Source organism: Lipotes vexillifer, unplaced genomic scaffold (genome assembly GCF_000442215.2).
Source record: "Lipotes vexillifer unplaced genomic scaffold, Lipotes_vexillifer_v1.1 scaffold570, whole genome shotgun sequence".
Classification (NCBI taxonomy): Eukaryota; Metazoa; Chordata; class Mammalia; order Artiodactyla; family Lipotidae; genus Lipotes; species Lipotes vexillifer.
Genome location: NW_006777801.1, coordinates 973,685 through 989,035, shown reverse-complemented (window position 1 = coordinate 989,035; position 15,351 = coordinate 973,685). Strand labels below are relative to the sequence as shown.

The 15,351-nt window shown below is 44.1% G+C and overlaps 1 protein-coding gene across 1 annotated transcript in view; it reads left to right on the top strand.

Moving 5' to 3' along the window:
• Positions 1–15,351, top strand: part of SMYD2 (SET and MYND domain containing 2) — a 51,672-nt gene that overhangs the window by 11,852 nt on the left and 24,469 nt on the right. The window contains exon 2 of the mRNA XM_007451290.1: positions 9,376–9,439. Within this exon, the coding sequence (XP_007451352.1) occupies positions 9,376–9,439 (64 nt within the window). The remainder of the gene's footprint in view (positions 1–9,375; positions 9,440–15,351) is intronic.

Sequence of the window (15,351 nt, the reverse complement as noted above, 5' to 3'; positions counted from 1 at the left end):
AGCATCCTAATTATGCTCCCAGAACACCACAGGCCTGTTAAGGTTTTCCAGACACTGGGGCTGATGATGGAAACAGAGGGGACACGAGTGATGGGTGGGTCTCATGGACGAGGGCCGAGTCCCTTCTGGAGGCGTGGCACAGGCCCCCTTGGGGTGCAGGAGCCACCTGCTGGAAGGCCTGCAGGTTGAGCAGGTTGACACCTGGGTCCAACCCTGGCTCCTTCACTCCAGGCTGTGCGGCCTCAGCAAAGTCTCCCTGTCTACGACGCTGACCCCACACGGCTGCTGGAAAGATCTAGGAAGACAGCAAAAGTCAAGTGGTTCGCACCCAGAGGGTGCAGGCCCACCGCACACCCACTCTCTACGGCTGGTGCCTGAAGTCAGCCGAGGAGAGGGGCGCTGCTCTGCTCTGCTCGGCACGTGATCCATGGCCAGCTTTCTGGGCAGATGAATGGGGTGCCCGCTTCCCCGGGCCACTGCGTACCGCCAGGCCTTCGCCCCGCTTCTTGGCAGGGCATTCCATGCACCCTGCCTCACCTAGGCCTGAGGCGACCATGTTCCCCCGGCAACACTGTACCCATGTCACAGGCGAGGAAACTGAAGGCCAGATCACGTTTTAGGCGGGCTCTTAATTCAGCAAGTGTTCGAACTCGACTTGCCCACGGCCGTGTGCGGAGGCTGAGACGGGCCAGCAGCCCGTGAGCTTCTGAGTTCAGGTCTCTCCGGCCCTTCGCAGCTGTTCAAAGATGCCACCGTCACCTCGGTCAAGGGCCTGGGAGTTGGCTCGGTCATGTGCCCTATGGCCCCTGTTTCTTTCCTTTTGACTTCTCAATCGGTAGGCATCAGAGAAGTCAAAGGCAATTTGCAAGGAAGTGTCATTCTCATCTCCCACAAAATTTGATACAGAGTTCCAGAGGAGAATGTTCAATTTAAAAGCGCATACATCTCTTCTTCTGGCAGGATTCAACTGTTAGGGATTTTACAGGGCCTGCAAGATGAGGCTTGGTTGTAGGTGTTGTCCAGTGGCTGAAAAGAGTAATATAATGTTCACTGTTCAGTAGGGTCAGTAGTTCTCTGCTCTATCCATAAGCTTCATGAATTTTTTTCTTTCTAAGGCAAAGGTAAATTTCATCTCACCTAGAGCCTGCATTAAAACAAATCCTAAATTAGCATCCTCACTGTTTTTTCATTGCTGAGCCTGACTTTTCATGAATCAGTGATGTGGAGAGTCATGTCTACAGTATTTCTTTAGCTTTACTGAGGAATAATTGACAGATATGACTGTCTGTATTTAAAGTGTACAGAGTGCTGACCTGATATACATAAAGGTTGTAGAGTGATTACTAAGATCAAGATAATCAACACGTCCATCACTTCACCTAGGTAACTTCCTTTTGTGTGGCAAGAATGCTTAAGCTCAACTCTTAGCAACTTTCAAGCATACAATACTGTATTATTAACTGTAGTGACCGTGCCATACAGTAGATCCTCAGACCTTATTCTTCCTACAACCGAAACTATACCCTTTGACCTGCGTCACCCCATTTCCCCCAGGGTCATTGTTTTATAACAAGGTCAACCATTCAGTGCTGACCACCAAGCCCAGCTTTATCCTTGTAAATCACAGCTCCTATTCCAATATTGGGGAAAACCTATTAGTTGCTGCCTTACTGCCCTAAATATTTCCCGCCTCCCCAGAGGCCCTGGGCTCTAACTTTTAACAAGCCTCAGAACAAAGCCTGATGCCCAGGGGAAGGTTCAGCCCTGCTCTGGGAAGACGTTCCCACAGCAAGTGGTCCCATTTTCACTGTTACATTGTGGATTAAAGTGCTATGTGGAGCATCTTTCACTGTTACACAAAAACCAGTACCCTGAATATTATCCTTGTCCCCTGACCAGGGTTATAATAGGGTTCTGCCACAATTTCTCCAATTTTTATTTCTCTCAAATAGAAATTTGCTAGTGTAACCACCCTCTCTGGGTGGGAGGCTAACTTTGTTTCTGATTGTCTTATTTCAACCCGTGGAGAAGTTACATTGCGCCACTGGGGCTTTTTTCCTTTTCTCTTTTTCATTTGGCTGGGACTGCCTCTGTTCAACAGAGCCTACTTGTCATTTCTTCTGTCACCGTTAGTTAAAAGTAATTGTTATTGCAAACCCACTCCATGCCAGTATCATTCTCTTTCATGGGGAAAACCCACGAAGCATTCATTTCAGTAGCAGAAAGGGGGGAGCTTGCAGGATCAAATCCTTTTGATCTCCACCAACAGCGCCTGTGGCAACGCATTTAACTAGCTGGAGTTGTTAATTACAACCCTAACTTGTTGATCTTCGTGGCTTCCGAATTTTAAAAGCAAGAAAATTAATCACGGTGTGTGTCTCCTCCAGTAGAAAATGACAGGAGCGTGTCTTCTAAGTTCTGTCCCAGTTACTAATAATCAGATACTTGCATTTTCCTGTAACATTTCTTTCCTCCCTTTGTGGATAGAACCATTTCTTAAGTTCAAAGAGCCCTTCCATGCACAGCAGGGTAGATGTTTGCCTGTAAAACAAAGGCTTTAGAAGCATAAATCCTCTAACTATGAGTCTCAGTGACATTGTACTGAAGATATTTCAGGAGTTGACATCACTTAAAAAACACACACACACAAAAGAATGAAGGCTAATTAAAAGTCTAGTAGTCGTAGGCTTCACGGGTTATTTTCTCATTTAATTTGCATAACAAACCTATGAGGTAGAAACTGTATCTTTACAGTGGAGGAAACAGGTTCAGAAAGGATTAATAATTTGCCCAAGATCACACAGCACGTCAAGGACCAGAAAGAAAAAAGGACTTGAGATAGGGAAGTAGGAAAAGTAACTCATCATTTTCATCCTACATTGTGAAGCGGGAATCAGGAGGAGGCGGAAAGAAAGCTGAGCCTTCCTTTTTTAAAATTTGCACCTGGCTTCTAGAATATTTGCTTGTCATAGTTAGAAAATAAGGCGTCTGCCACTTTATTCTGACCATCATCAAGGTAGCTAAACAACCTAATACATCCTGTGTGTGCCAGTCATTCTTAAGAAGAGTTACATTGTAAAGTCTGCGTTGCAGAGAAGAATGCTTCAGCACTCTTCCTTGGCAAATTTAACACTCAGAAACACTCAACCCAAATGGATGACCATAGGCCTAGGCCAGTGGTTCTGCATTCTGGAAGCACGTTAGATCTGGGTAGTTCTCTAAAACTCCCAACACAAATCAGTCTGATGAGAACTGCTAGACCCAACCCCACCCCGAGACGGGCACATGCAGCCGAGGTTGAGAGCCACTCCAAGAGGTTATGAGTGTGATTTCACCAGTAACTGTCCTTTAGTTCCCTTCCTTTTCAGTTATTTCCCTTCATTCCTCCAAATGACCTTTATTCATCGTTTCTTTGAGGGCAGTTTTCTTTTCTTGGTTTTTGCAGTCTTTCCCCAAACCTCCTGGACAATTCAGATCAGGTTACATTGCAAATGAAAGATTTACAGCTGTGTCTTCTGCAGGAACAGAGTTTATTCTAAAAGCCTGTATATTCCTACAGTGAAAATGGATCTCCCATATGAAGTTTCTCTCTGGCTAAACTTTGCAGTCAGCAATAGTAAAACTCTCACAGGAGCTCTCTCTTTCTCTCTCAAACACGTACACAGTGCACGTTCCAGCTCAGCAAATTTTAGTTTGGGTTTCAACCATTAGACTTATGAAACGTGTGCATCTCTCCCTATGAAAAGCTATGGGAAAGACTGAAGCACGTATCAGGATAATTTAAACAGAGCTCCCATCCCTACCCCATTTCATCGAGAACTGCTGTTACCAAATAGATCAAAGTAGATTCTTATGCTATTCACTCTCCGTAATTGGCTTAGCTTCTCTCCTTTTCTACTGTGAAGGTAGTTTGGCTCAGGAGAAACTTTGCTAAGAAAATTCACATGTAGCCAGGTAGATGACTCCATAAGCATATATACAGTAAAATCTGCCTCTGAGCCAGGCAAGGCTTTTTTGTTGTTTGTGAGAGCTGCAGTGTTCTATCACCCAGTTCCCAGAGGACACGGTCCTGCTCGGACTGGCCCAGTGTCTGAGAAACACCTGGATTTAGCACACTGAATGAGGCAGAGGGACCTTCTTTGCACAGACTGAATACAAAATTAATCCTTATTTTATTCCAGTCTGCTTCAGGTGACATTGATTCCTCTGGAACAGTTGATTGAGAGACCCTCTGTGGGGATGCTCCCTCCCCAGATCTCATTTTCAGAAATGATCCTGGATTCTCCCCATCGCATTTTTGAAGCCAGGTAGCATTAATGGGATACCATTAGAGCTGGGACATTATGCAGACCAGAGTAAAGAATGCCTCTATTTATACTTTGTTATTACTGTTATCCAGACACATAGATTATTTTTGTTTCATGTCACAGTACTCAAGGAAGGATATTTTTGCACGATGGAGACATAGTATGTACCTTGATGTGTGAATTCTGATTCTGCTACCCACCTTCTGAATGACCGTGTTGGGTTAGATATTTCACCTCTAGGATCCTCAGTATCTTCATTTGAAAAGCGAGAGTAATAACTTCTTCACAGCTGATGGAATTATTGCAAGAGATCAGTTTTCAAACTTTTTGGTCTTTGTTTTATTGGAGTATAGTTGCTTCACAATATTCTGTTAGTTTATACTGTACAGCAAAGTGAATCAGCTATACGTATACATATATCCCCTCTTTTTTGGATTTCCTTCTCATTTAGGTCACCACAGAGCACTGAGTAGAGATTCCTGTGCTATACAGTAGGTTCTCATTAGTTATCTATTTTATACATAGTCTCAATAGTATATGTATGTCAATCCCAGTCTCCCAATTCATCCCACCCCCGCCCTTCCCCCTTGGTATCCATATCTTTGTTCTCTACGTCTGTGTCTCTATTTCTGCTTTGTAAATAAGATCATCTGTACCAATTTCAGATTCCACCTATATGCGTTAATATACGATATTTGTTTTTCTCTTTCTGACTTATTTCACTCTGTATGATAGTCTCTGTGTCCATCCATGTCTCTACAAATGACCCAATTTCGTTCCTTTTTATGGCTGAGTAATATTCCATTGTATATATGTATAACGGAGGTCTTAAGAGCCCTCGCTACCCTTAGAGATTGAGAACCCCAAAGAGCTTTTTTTATTTACCTTGGTATTTATCAATACCATATTTGTATTAATAATTAAAAATAAAGAATATTATAAAGCATTTATTTATTTTAAAATGACAGCAGCCATTACTGTTAATGTAACATTTTTTTTTATGAGGACTGTTTTCCAAAACAAAAGAATTAATGAGAATAGTGGTGGTTTACAGTTTTGCAAATCTCTTTAATGTCTGGATTTCCAGAAAACAAGTGGATTCTCAGATATGCTTCTGAATTCAGTCTGGAGAATTATGTACTTTTGGCTGAAGTATGCGAAGGAAATCTGGCCTCAAATAAATATGTAATTGGAAGGGAAGGAGTATTTTAATAACCTTTTCAGTTAATTGCAGATATTCTTTGATTCAACACTAGAACTCAGTAAGTGATTTTGTCTTAAAGACTAGTTGTAATGTGCAATCTGAAGCCATCTGTGAATTTTATGTACTCTGACACGTAAAATCCCTTAGTCTGTCTTGTACTTTGAACGCCTCTTTTACCCATACGTAATTTTTAAAACATCATACCCTGGTCATTTGGAAAACATTGGTTCACTAAATTATGCAGACCTTCTAAAACTTTATTTCATCAAACCATATCAAAAAATCATAATTATGAAAACCACCGCCAGTCTCATCAGACGAGAGACTGTCAAGCCTAGGGCGACAGATGTATGTTCCAAAATTTTAATTTTTGCTCAAAAGCCCAAATTTTATCATTGGCAACAAATATTGCTAGTTATTTTCCTTGATGTGATGGGCTCACTTCATTCATTTCCATAATATAGCTGCCAGATACACAAGTCTGAATAACCAGTTTGTCTAAAGTTGTTCTTTCAGGTAAAAGTGGTATTTCAAGAAAACAGTGGCTAGTTCAGTTTATGGCTCCAGGGATGGCCAAGAGCTCTTCCTTGAGACAGCCCTCATCCTTCAGTAGGAGCAGAAATGCTTCCCGCCTTCTTCCCATTTCATCTCAGGATGTCAAAAAAAACACATACCAGGGCTTCCCTGGTGGTGCAGTGGTTGAGAGTCCGCCTGCCGTTGCAGGGGACACGGGTTCGTGACCCGGTCTGGGAGGATCCCACGTGCCGCCGAGCAGCTGGGCGCGTGAGCCATGGCCGCTGGGCCTGCGCGTCCGGAGCCTGTGCTCCACAGCGGGAGAGGCCACAACAGTGAGAGGCCCGTTTACCGCAAAAAAAAAACAAAAAAAAAAAACAAAAAAAAAACCACATACCAAAGAGTTGAGGTTTAGTGATGTTAATATTTGTGACTGCTTCATTAGGGACATTCTTTTTTTAAAAATTTATTCAAGTATAGTTGATTTACAGTGTTGTGTTAATTTCTGCTGTATAACAGTAATTCCGAGATATATATATCTATATACATTCTTTTTTTTTTTGTGGTACGCGGGCCTCTCACTGTTGTGGCCTCTCCCGCTGCGGAGCACAGGCCCCGGACGCGCAGGCCCAGCGGCCACGCTCGTGTCCCCTGCATCGGCAGGTGGACTCTCAACCACTGCGCCACCAGTTTGTGCTATACAGTAGGACCTTGTTGTTTATCCATTCTATATATAATAATTTGCATCTGCTCATCCCAAACTCCCAATCCATTCCTCTCCCACCCCTCCGCCCCTGTTGGCAACCACAAGTCTGTTTTCTATGTCTGTGAGTCTGTTTCGTAAGTAAGTTCATTTGTGTCATATTTTAGATTTCATTAGGGACATTCTTAAGTGGTACTGGCTTTCCCCGCCTTGCTGTAGTGTGTGGAAGTGAGGAATACAGTGACCACTCGGACGGTTTGGTGCCGCTGCTTTGATTTGTACTAAAGCATGGCAGGTTTCACCCTCCAGGCACCTTACACCTTCTAGAGCGCAGATGTCAAGACAGAAAAGGCAGTAGTAGTATTCTGGAAATAGTTTTCACCTCACGGACTCCCTGAAAGGGTCTCCGGGCCCCCAGTGGTCTACAGACCACATCTTGGGAACCACTGGGGTGGACAGTAGGAATTGTGTAACCTCTCGCCAGTCCTGACAAGTTAGCTCTTTCTCCCTGATCTTCATTGTTTGTGGCCGTGGACTTGGTGACTGGCTGGGCTGAATGAAACCCAGCCTTTGGGAGATTTATTATGTTGATGAAATCCCACTAGAGTTCTTCCCGAGCTCACCAGAGCCCAATTGCTGTTTTTCTCTCTGGGATGTTACCTTGAAACTGAAAACAAACCTTGGTTTCATATTAGCTTTACTGCTGGCATCTGTGCAGGAAGATCTGTGTATATAATCCTTGTTTTTTTGTATGGTGTAGAGCTAATAAAGACATTATAATTTCCTAATCTTTTATATCAAGGGGTCTTAACTCTAGTTTCAGAGCTAGTCCGTGTATAGAATTTAGGTGACTCGTGAGCCTTTGAAATTTCACAAGATTTGCCGTTGTTTTTTTGGGGGTTAGGGAGAAGGTGGGTTGTTGGGGAGAGTTAATAGCTTCAGATTCTCAGAGAGGTTTTGTGACCTCCCCCGCTGCAAAACCAAACCTTAACTAATGGTTGTTTCAGATGGACATTGTTATGGGTAGCACCTACCCATCCATTGTCAATTTCCAAACGCACTTCTTTTTGGAAAGAATTTTCAAAGTTCCCTCCTTGGCTTTGCCTGTCTGTACTTGCCATTCCTTTGGCATTCCTTCACGGTTCGTGTCACTTAGCACTTGCTCACAGCTCACTTCACGGCTGTCTTCACGTACATCTGTCCTTTTCCTCTTGGCATAAAATGCAGGAGAGCAGGGACCGTGCATCTCATCCAGATGTATCCCCTCGGAGGGTATTTCAGGCCGGAGAATACACTCAGCCAAATCAGTGGGTTCCTTTTTGAACCACTGAGATGTGCAAACTTGGAACATTTATTTATACCTCAACCACAAGATGCGTTTTTCTCCCACACATTCTTCAGTCTGCTTCTTGGAACCCAAGCGCTGTCATGAAAACTGCAAGGCAGTCTGTTTCGTTCCAACAGTAGCATTTTTGGAACACTTTCCCGATTCCGTGGGAGTAGTGTGGTGACTACCACTTGCTGATGAGATGCAGAGGAGGACTCTGCAGCGTGATTATATGTATATCATGAAATATCAGCTCTCTGGGGAAGATGCAGAAGGGATGGGTGTGAGGGGGCTCCGCTGCAGGGCAGGGGGCACCCCTGACAGTAGCAAGAGTGTGCTTTGCGGCGTCAGCATTTCTGTAAGTCAGAAAGCTGGCTTCAGTGTGGTGGGTGAGAATCAGACAGCGGGCTTTACAGATAGTGCTCTGATTTAACCATGTGGTGGTTCCCCGCCTCAAAACAATTTTTAAGAGTTCTATCGTATGTGGTTTAACTTAGAGGCTTCACAGTTTTTTCAAAAACTGTGGCTTGTCTAACGCAGCAAACATACCAGCACCTAACAGTTGGGAAACAGCAATATCCCTGTCCTCTGTGGGAAGCAGGAAGATAAATAATACGGCAATGAGCAGGGAGGACTGACCTAATTATGACGAGGCAGAAGAATCGCTCGCTCAATAGGATACCGACAAGGTGGATGTGTGTACCAATCAGATCTGGGAATATTTTATTCTGGAATATGTTCCCACTTGCTGGGTTGCATTGTTTTTAAACTTAGCTTCCCAGACAACATTTGAGTTCCTGACACCCTCCATCCTATCTTCTGCATCACTTGCGTCTCTAAATACTAAAAGTTGCCACTCACCAGTGTGGGTGGACCCAATCCTCCATCTGTACAGACGCAAACTTCCAAGATGGCTTTGTTTATTTCTGTCCGTGTCTAGCAGGTGAGAAAATCAGGACATAAGAGCCTTTGACTTGCCCCAAACTATTGAATGATAGTGCAGGTGATGTTAACAGCTGTGGTGTCCCAGGCCAGGCTCATGAGTCAAAGAGTGTGTCATTCGTCTCTTTGGAAAGTGCCTTTTATGCTGTTGGGGTCGGTAAATGTCGGTGCGTGTCCTCTTCGACTAACTCACTCCTACTCAACGGCTGAATCTGGTCAAACTCTCCTTTGGGACAATGCCACCTATCAGTGGGAGAGCAAGGTAAGGTGACTCTTGGCTCTGCTTTCGGACCAGATGGCTGTTGCTACTGCATGATAAAATGTGCAGCTTCACGTTTCCCTGCCTCTCGACACTACAGTGCCCTTTCTGTTTTTTAAGGAAAGAAGGATTGTCCAAATGTGGAAGATGCAAGCAGGCATTTTACTGCAATGTGGAGTGTCAGGTAGGTGTTGGGCCAGCTGGCAGGGAGGGCCTTGTTTCCTCGGAAGATCGGGACCCAACATCCTTCTCGTCCTTGTCACGGCATCCCAGAGCCCTCCTGCAGCCAGAGCAACAAAGCCTCCTTGTGGCATAGGAAGTGGCTGGGTCCCCCTGTGTGCTGCCAGTGATGACGGGCAGCCAGCAGTAGCATTTTGGGGCCACACAAAAGATCAGAAATAGGGCAGCCATGTTGGATACAGGCATGTGTATCACTAAGGTTGACAGTCTGCCCCCCGAGACTACCAGCAACAGACAGAACATGCAAAGATGACCAATGAAAAATGTTAAAATGCTATCTTTAAAATTGTTTAATCTTTACTGTCACAGGTCTGTATTTGTATATGTCCCTCTAGCAGGCCACACGTTGCACTTGGGCTGGTCTAACCCAGCCTGATTCCAGCTAGACTTAGGTGAGCCCCTGGCACAGCCTTTGTACAGCCAGAGGCGAGCTGCTCTGAACTTGGACCTGGAGACCTGGGGATGGTTCCTCGGCAGCAGTCGGTGCTGAGTGGGTTCAGGAGGCAGGTTGCATGTAGACCATGGGCCATCTGGCTTGATGGATACGTCTCAAGGGAGTCTCGGAACACGGGACTGGGAAGCTCAAGGGGGAGTTTGGAGGAGCTCTTGGTAGATTCTTTGAGGGACGAGGAGTGGTGTCTTCCAAACTTTTCTACTTGATACTATATAGTTATACAAAATGTTCATAGATATTTTACAGAAAAAGTGTTCCATGTTCCAGCAATTTGAATTGGGGGAGAATATGATCTTCGACTTCTGTATACCCTCCCCAAACTATTTTTTTAATGGAAATCTGCTGATACTCCTTGGGAAATGCTGATGCCATTAAACAATGGCTCTATATGACAGGGAGGATTTTCAACATATCTGTACCTCTTTTTGTTGTTCTTCCCATACTTGGTGTCATTCCCGTCTGTCCCCTCCCCCCTCCCTGGTCTGCCTCATTACCCACGATTTCATTTTTTTCTCTCTCTCTTCTCCCTATGCAGCTGGTCTCCGAAAGTCTCCAAAGAGCGTTATTTGGCAGTGGGAGAGGTTGCTAAGCTCCGAGGTCTAGCATGTCAGTGTCATCTAACCGTAGAGCTCCTGTCACAGGGGCCCTGGCGGGAATGAAACACAGGCTGAGTCACTGGCTTGGGAAGGTCAGCCTTGGTTCTGAAGGCCACGTACACGGTCCCTCTCCCTGTGGGCTTCCAGAGGCTGTCAGCCTGTGGGGCAGTGAGAATATAGATGGGTTTGTCATTGAGTTTTTAGGGAGTGTGGCTTCTTTTGAAGAGGAGAGATCATACTTTGTCCCTACTGATCGTACACAGAGAATTCTGTAGTTAGATTGCTGCGACATTGGAGAGATCAGTGAGCCCTGGAATGACGTGATTTGGTTCCAGGCCTGATAAGTTAGCTGTTTCTATATTTAAGTTAAACACTTCTAGAAGAAATAACTCATGACGTTCTGGTTCTTTAAGGAAGCAAGCTAGTAACTCACAGACAGTTCAGACTATTGAAACACAGAAAACTAGGAGGACATGGTCCCAGCTCTGCAAATGACTAGCTCTAGGAACTTCATAGGACATAGGCAATTCAAAGGACATCTCAGAGTCTCCGTTTCTTTAAATGTAAATGAGGACAGTGGCCCCTATCTTGATGAATTGTAAGGACCAAATGATTTGACAGATATGAAAGTTCTGTGTAAACTGTAATGCTGTGTACAGGCGTGAGGGCTTATAAATAATATTACAGTAACTCAGACTGGACTGAAGCTTAGCTGTATGCAGAGAATAATGTATACAGCATATGTTAGATTTAAGGGGCTTGTTTTTTTCTTTTTTTTCTTTTTTAACTTTTTATTTTATCTTGGAGTATAGCTGATTAACAATGTTGCGATAGTTTCAGGTGCACAGCAAAGCGACTCAGCCATACGTATACATGTATCCAATCTTCCCCAAACTCCCCTCCCATCCAGGCTGCCACATAACATTGAGCAGAGTTCTCCGTGCTATACAGCAGGTCCTTGTTGGTTATGCATCTTAAATATAGCAGTGTGCACATGTCGATCCCAAACTCCCTGACTGTCCCTTCCCCCCACCCGAGGGGCTTGTTTTCTTCACCTAAGAGAATGGATGATTTCTAAGAACTTGAGATCCCTAATGGTGTACATTGTATGAGTAATGCTTGTTGCAAAATACTTGTTAACTTCTCTGATGAACTGTAAACTCCGCATTAATATAAAATATGAGAATCTGTGAGATGATGAGCTACCTCGGGGTCTCCTGAGTGGGCCGCTGAGCTGTCTTCCATTAGGCCTCACCAGGTGGCATTATTTTGACGAATCATCGTGGTCCAGGTTGGGGTCTTGAGGTGGCCGTTGTGGTCCCCCTGCCTTTAGGACCTAGTCTCCCAGATTTGCACACTCACAGTAATAGGTGCCCTGCTTGGAAGGTTCACAATGATCGAGTTCATCAACCCATGTTAGCCAGAATGCCTCTTTTTTCTTCTTCTTTTTTTTTTTTTTTTTTAAAGAAGGTTTTCTTCTCTTCTTTTAATATTTTGGCCGTGCAGCATGGCATGCGGGATCTTGGTTCCCCCAGCAGGGATCAAACCCGTGACCCCTGCAGTGGAAGCGAGGAGTCTTAACCACTGGACCTCCAGGGAAGCCCCCCAGAATGCCTCTTTATTACCTTACAGTAAGCAGCTTGAAGTCTGTACATTCTCCTCCTATGGACAGATTGTACAGGTTAAAGCATAATGCGATTGCTTGTAGCAAGGAATCCCAGGATGGGGGCGGATACAGTGCTGTGACTGTAAGTCACGTTGAAGGTCTGGGCCAAGACAGCTTTCTGTGTCCAGCCTCGTGATGTGCAGTCTTCCCTGCGTGTCGCCCAGGTTCGGGGCTAGGACACCGTGAGTCCTGGAGAGCACTTCTGCAATTCAGTTTCCCCGTGCTCTGTGGAGTAACTCTCGTGACGGAAGTAGCCTCCTAGAGGACAAGTGATAACACAGCTCCCAGAGCCACTCGTTTTCTAGAGGTGAGGCTGGATTTGACCTGTAAGTTTTGTTTTTGTTTCATCTGTCTCCTGGTGTGGAAGGAAGAGGCTAATAGTCATTAAGGTGTTCTATCCTACGGTACTGAAGAACTGAATAAGTGCAGGACACTGTATTACAATGAGATAGAACGGTCATAAAGGTTTAATCAAAGTAAGTGCCTAGAAATAAATGGCTGTATAAGGGCTTCATCCATAAAATCATTAGGGAGGAATCTGGGGCATTTGCTCCAGATAAAAATGTATTCAGGGTTCTGCCCAAGGGACTGCTTGGATAGGATCAAAGTGGAGACTCTGCTACAAGTGGCACAGAACAAGAGCAGCAATGGAGAAGGTAAATGAGTGATTCTCCGCCTAAGGAAGCATGGCCCTCAGCTGCTGGTCATTCACTGGGCCTTATTCAAAGGCAGACCCCACCCGCCTGGAGTCACACATCAGATGATGGGGTTGGAAAGGAGGTTATCAGTAGATAAGAAAACTATGTCCACACTGGTTGGGTGACCCACCCAAGGGAACACAGCAGCAGAACCGAGATCAGACTCTGCAGGCTGCCTGGGGAGGGCTTTTCACTGCTTTCCAACACTGTGCTTGGGGGTGCTGAGGACCCTCCAGGAGAAGAGGCACTGTGGGAATGTGTCAAAGACTGAGAAGTGGCCTTTCATTGAGGTGAAAGGGAAGACCCCTTCCAGTGGTGGTGTCTTTCCAGAAACCTCTCCAAGAGTGTAAGGCACACATCCTTCCACAAACGCAGCATCTTAGGAGACCCTCAGCACTGTGTTTACTCTCCCCGGGCCCTCCTCTCTGATTGCAGGGCTTTAAGATCGTGCTTTGTTGTATACAGTTTGGCCCTGTCTTGTCCCATTTCCTTTCCTCTTCATTCACTTGGCTCAGTGGGATCCTGGCAGAGGAAAGATTTTAATTGACGATGCATGAAAGGGTAATGGGAGGAAATGTAAAAGAAATAGGAATTCCTTTTTAGTTAGGCTTGGTTTGTAACCTGTGTGTTTTAATGAACTATATTTATTTTTATAAACATGCCTGGAAAGCTAAGTGCAGTATTCACTCACTTAAGACTTTTTCATTAAATTGTACTATGACACGTTGAAGAGAATAGTTTTAGAAAGTTATTACATAGCGGAATTGTGGAGTAGAACTTTCTAGGGTATTATTTCTTAACATTGACAAATAGAAGAAAACGACTTGTGTTTTGTAAATAGGGGTGATAGGATTATGAGTGTGCTTTTGAAAGTAGGAGGGGGCATATCCCAATGGAGATTTTAAAAAGCACGTGTGAGGAGCTTGTGATCAAAGATTCTCAAACATTCTTGACTTTTATCATCGATTAGAAAGTAACTGAAGTGTAGAAAGTGTCCAAGAAGTGCTCCCATGACCCTGTCGTTGTTTGGGTGATTAGTGAGTGGGGCCAGGGTCATAGGTTTAGTCCTGGTTAAATTCGCTTTGTCCTCTTAACCCAGACACAGGAACCGTCTTCTACAGAGCCACTCTTTTTTCTAAATGGCTAATATCACCAGTAGGAAAAAAAACGTGTAAGAATGAATGAGTGCATCCCAATCATTCTTTTATGGGAAGACAAAACAAAGCAGATGTCCTTGTGATGGGGGCTCAGCAGTGTCTGTCATCTTGGTGTGAGGTGGTCACTAAGCCCCTGATTCCCTCTTCATTCTTCCTCTCACAGAGGATGGCAGTAGAGAGCAGCAAGCCTGACATTTTCTTACTGTTCCACATTTTAAGAAATCACCTACGCGTGCTGCTCCACATTTCAGGAAATCACGTATGCGTGTGTACAAGTAGACATGGTCTAGATTGAAAGCCCCATTAGAACAAGAGAAACACCAAATGCGAGAGTTAGAAAAGAGGACGTCACAATAACAATCCGGTCTTCTTACGCAGGGAGGCAATATATCGGTTGCTCAGCAGAAAACTGGATGACATAACAATCACTCTTTTCTTCCAGTGTTGGAAGTGCCGGTGTACCATGAAACAATTTTGCAACTCTCTTTACGCATCTTTAAGCATTTTTGTCCATGCGCAAAAAGGAAAGTCATGCGGAGCTCTTATTACATTGGCTGAAAATGAAGTTTAAAAAGTGTACCCAAAAATTCCCTATCTGACTTTTACGATAGATTTAATTGTTCAAATTTATTGCACGAATAATCTGTGCTCAATATAGAAAAATCAGAAAGTAAAGACTGAAAGAAGAACAAACAGAAAGAGTAGCCATACTTCATAATTTTATCCTTCCTGAGAAAATCACTAGTAACACTTTGGCATGTGTCTTTCTGAATCCTTCCTGTGCATTTATTTGTATATTACTTTCCTGGGAAATGGGATCCATTTGAGTTTGCATAAAATTTTATAAAGATTGCAATCAGGCAAGGAGTAACAGCTTGAATTTTGAAGAAAACTAGTAGAGAAAGTTTTGGAAAAACGGGCAAAAATGTTTTTTTTAAAGCATAAAGGGTTGCACAATCATTCTGTGTACAGTGAAACTGCCAGTACTAAAAAACCAAACAAAACACAAATAAAGCACTATTAATTGATAAGACTTATCCCTATCCATCAGGTTAGCTTAATTTTTTGTTTCAGTTTTGTCCAATTTGATTGTTTATAATTTCTTATGGGCAAAATTGGGGCAGATGATATCAGGATATGCTCAGAACCTAGGGGCAGATGATATCAGGATATGCTCAGAACCTAGGGGCAGATGATATCAGGATATGCTCAGAACCTGTCTGACATTTTTCTACCAGATGTTCTTCCCCCACCCCCACCCCACCCCCCCACCGCTTTTTTTTTT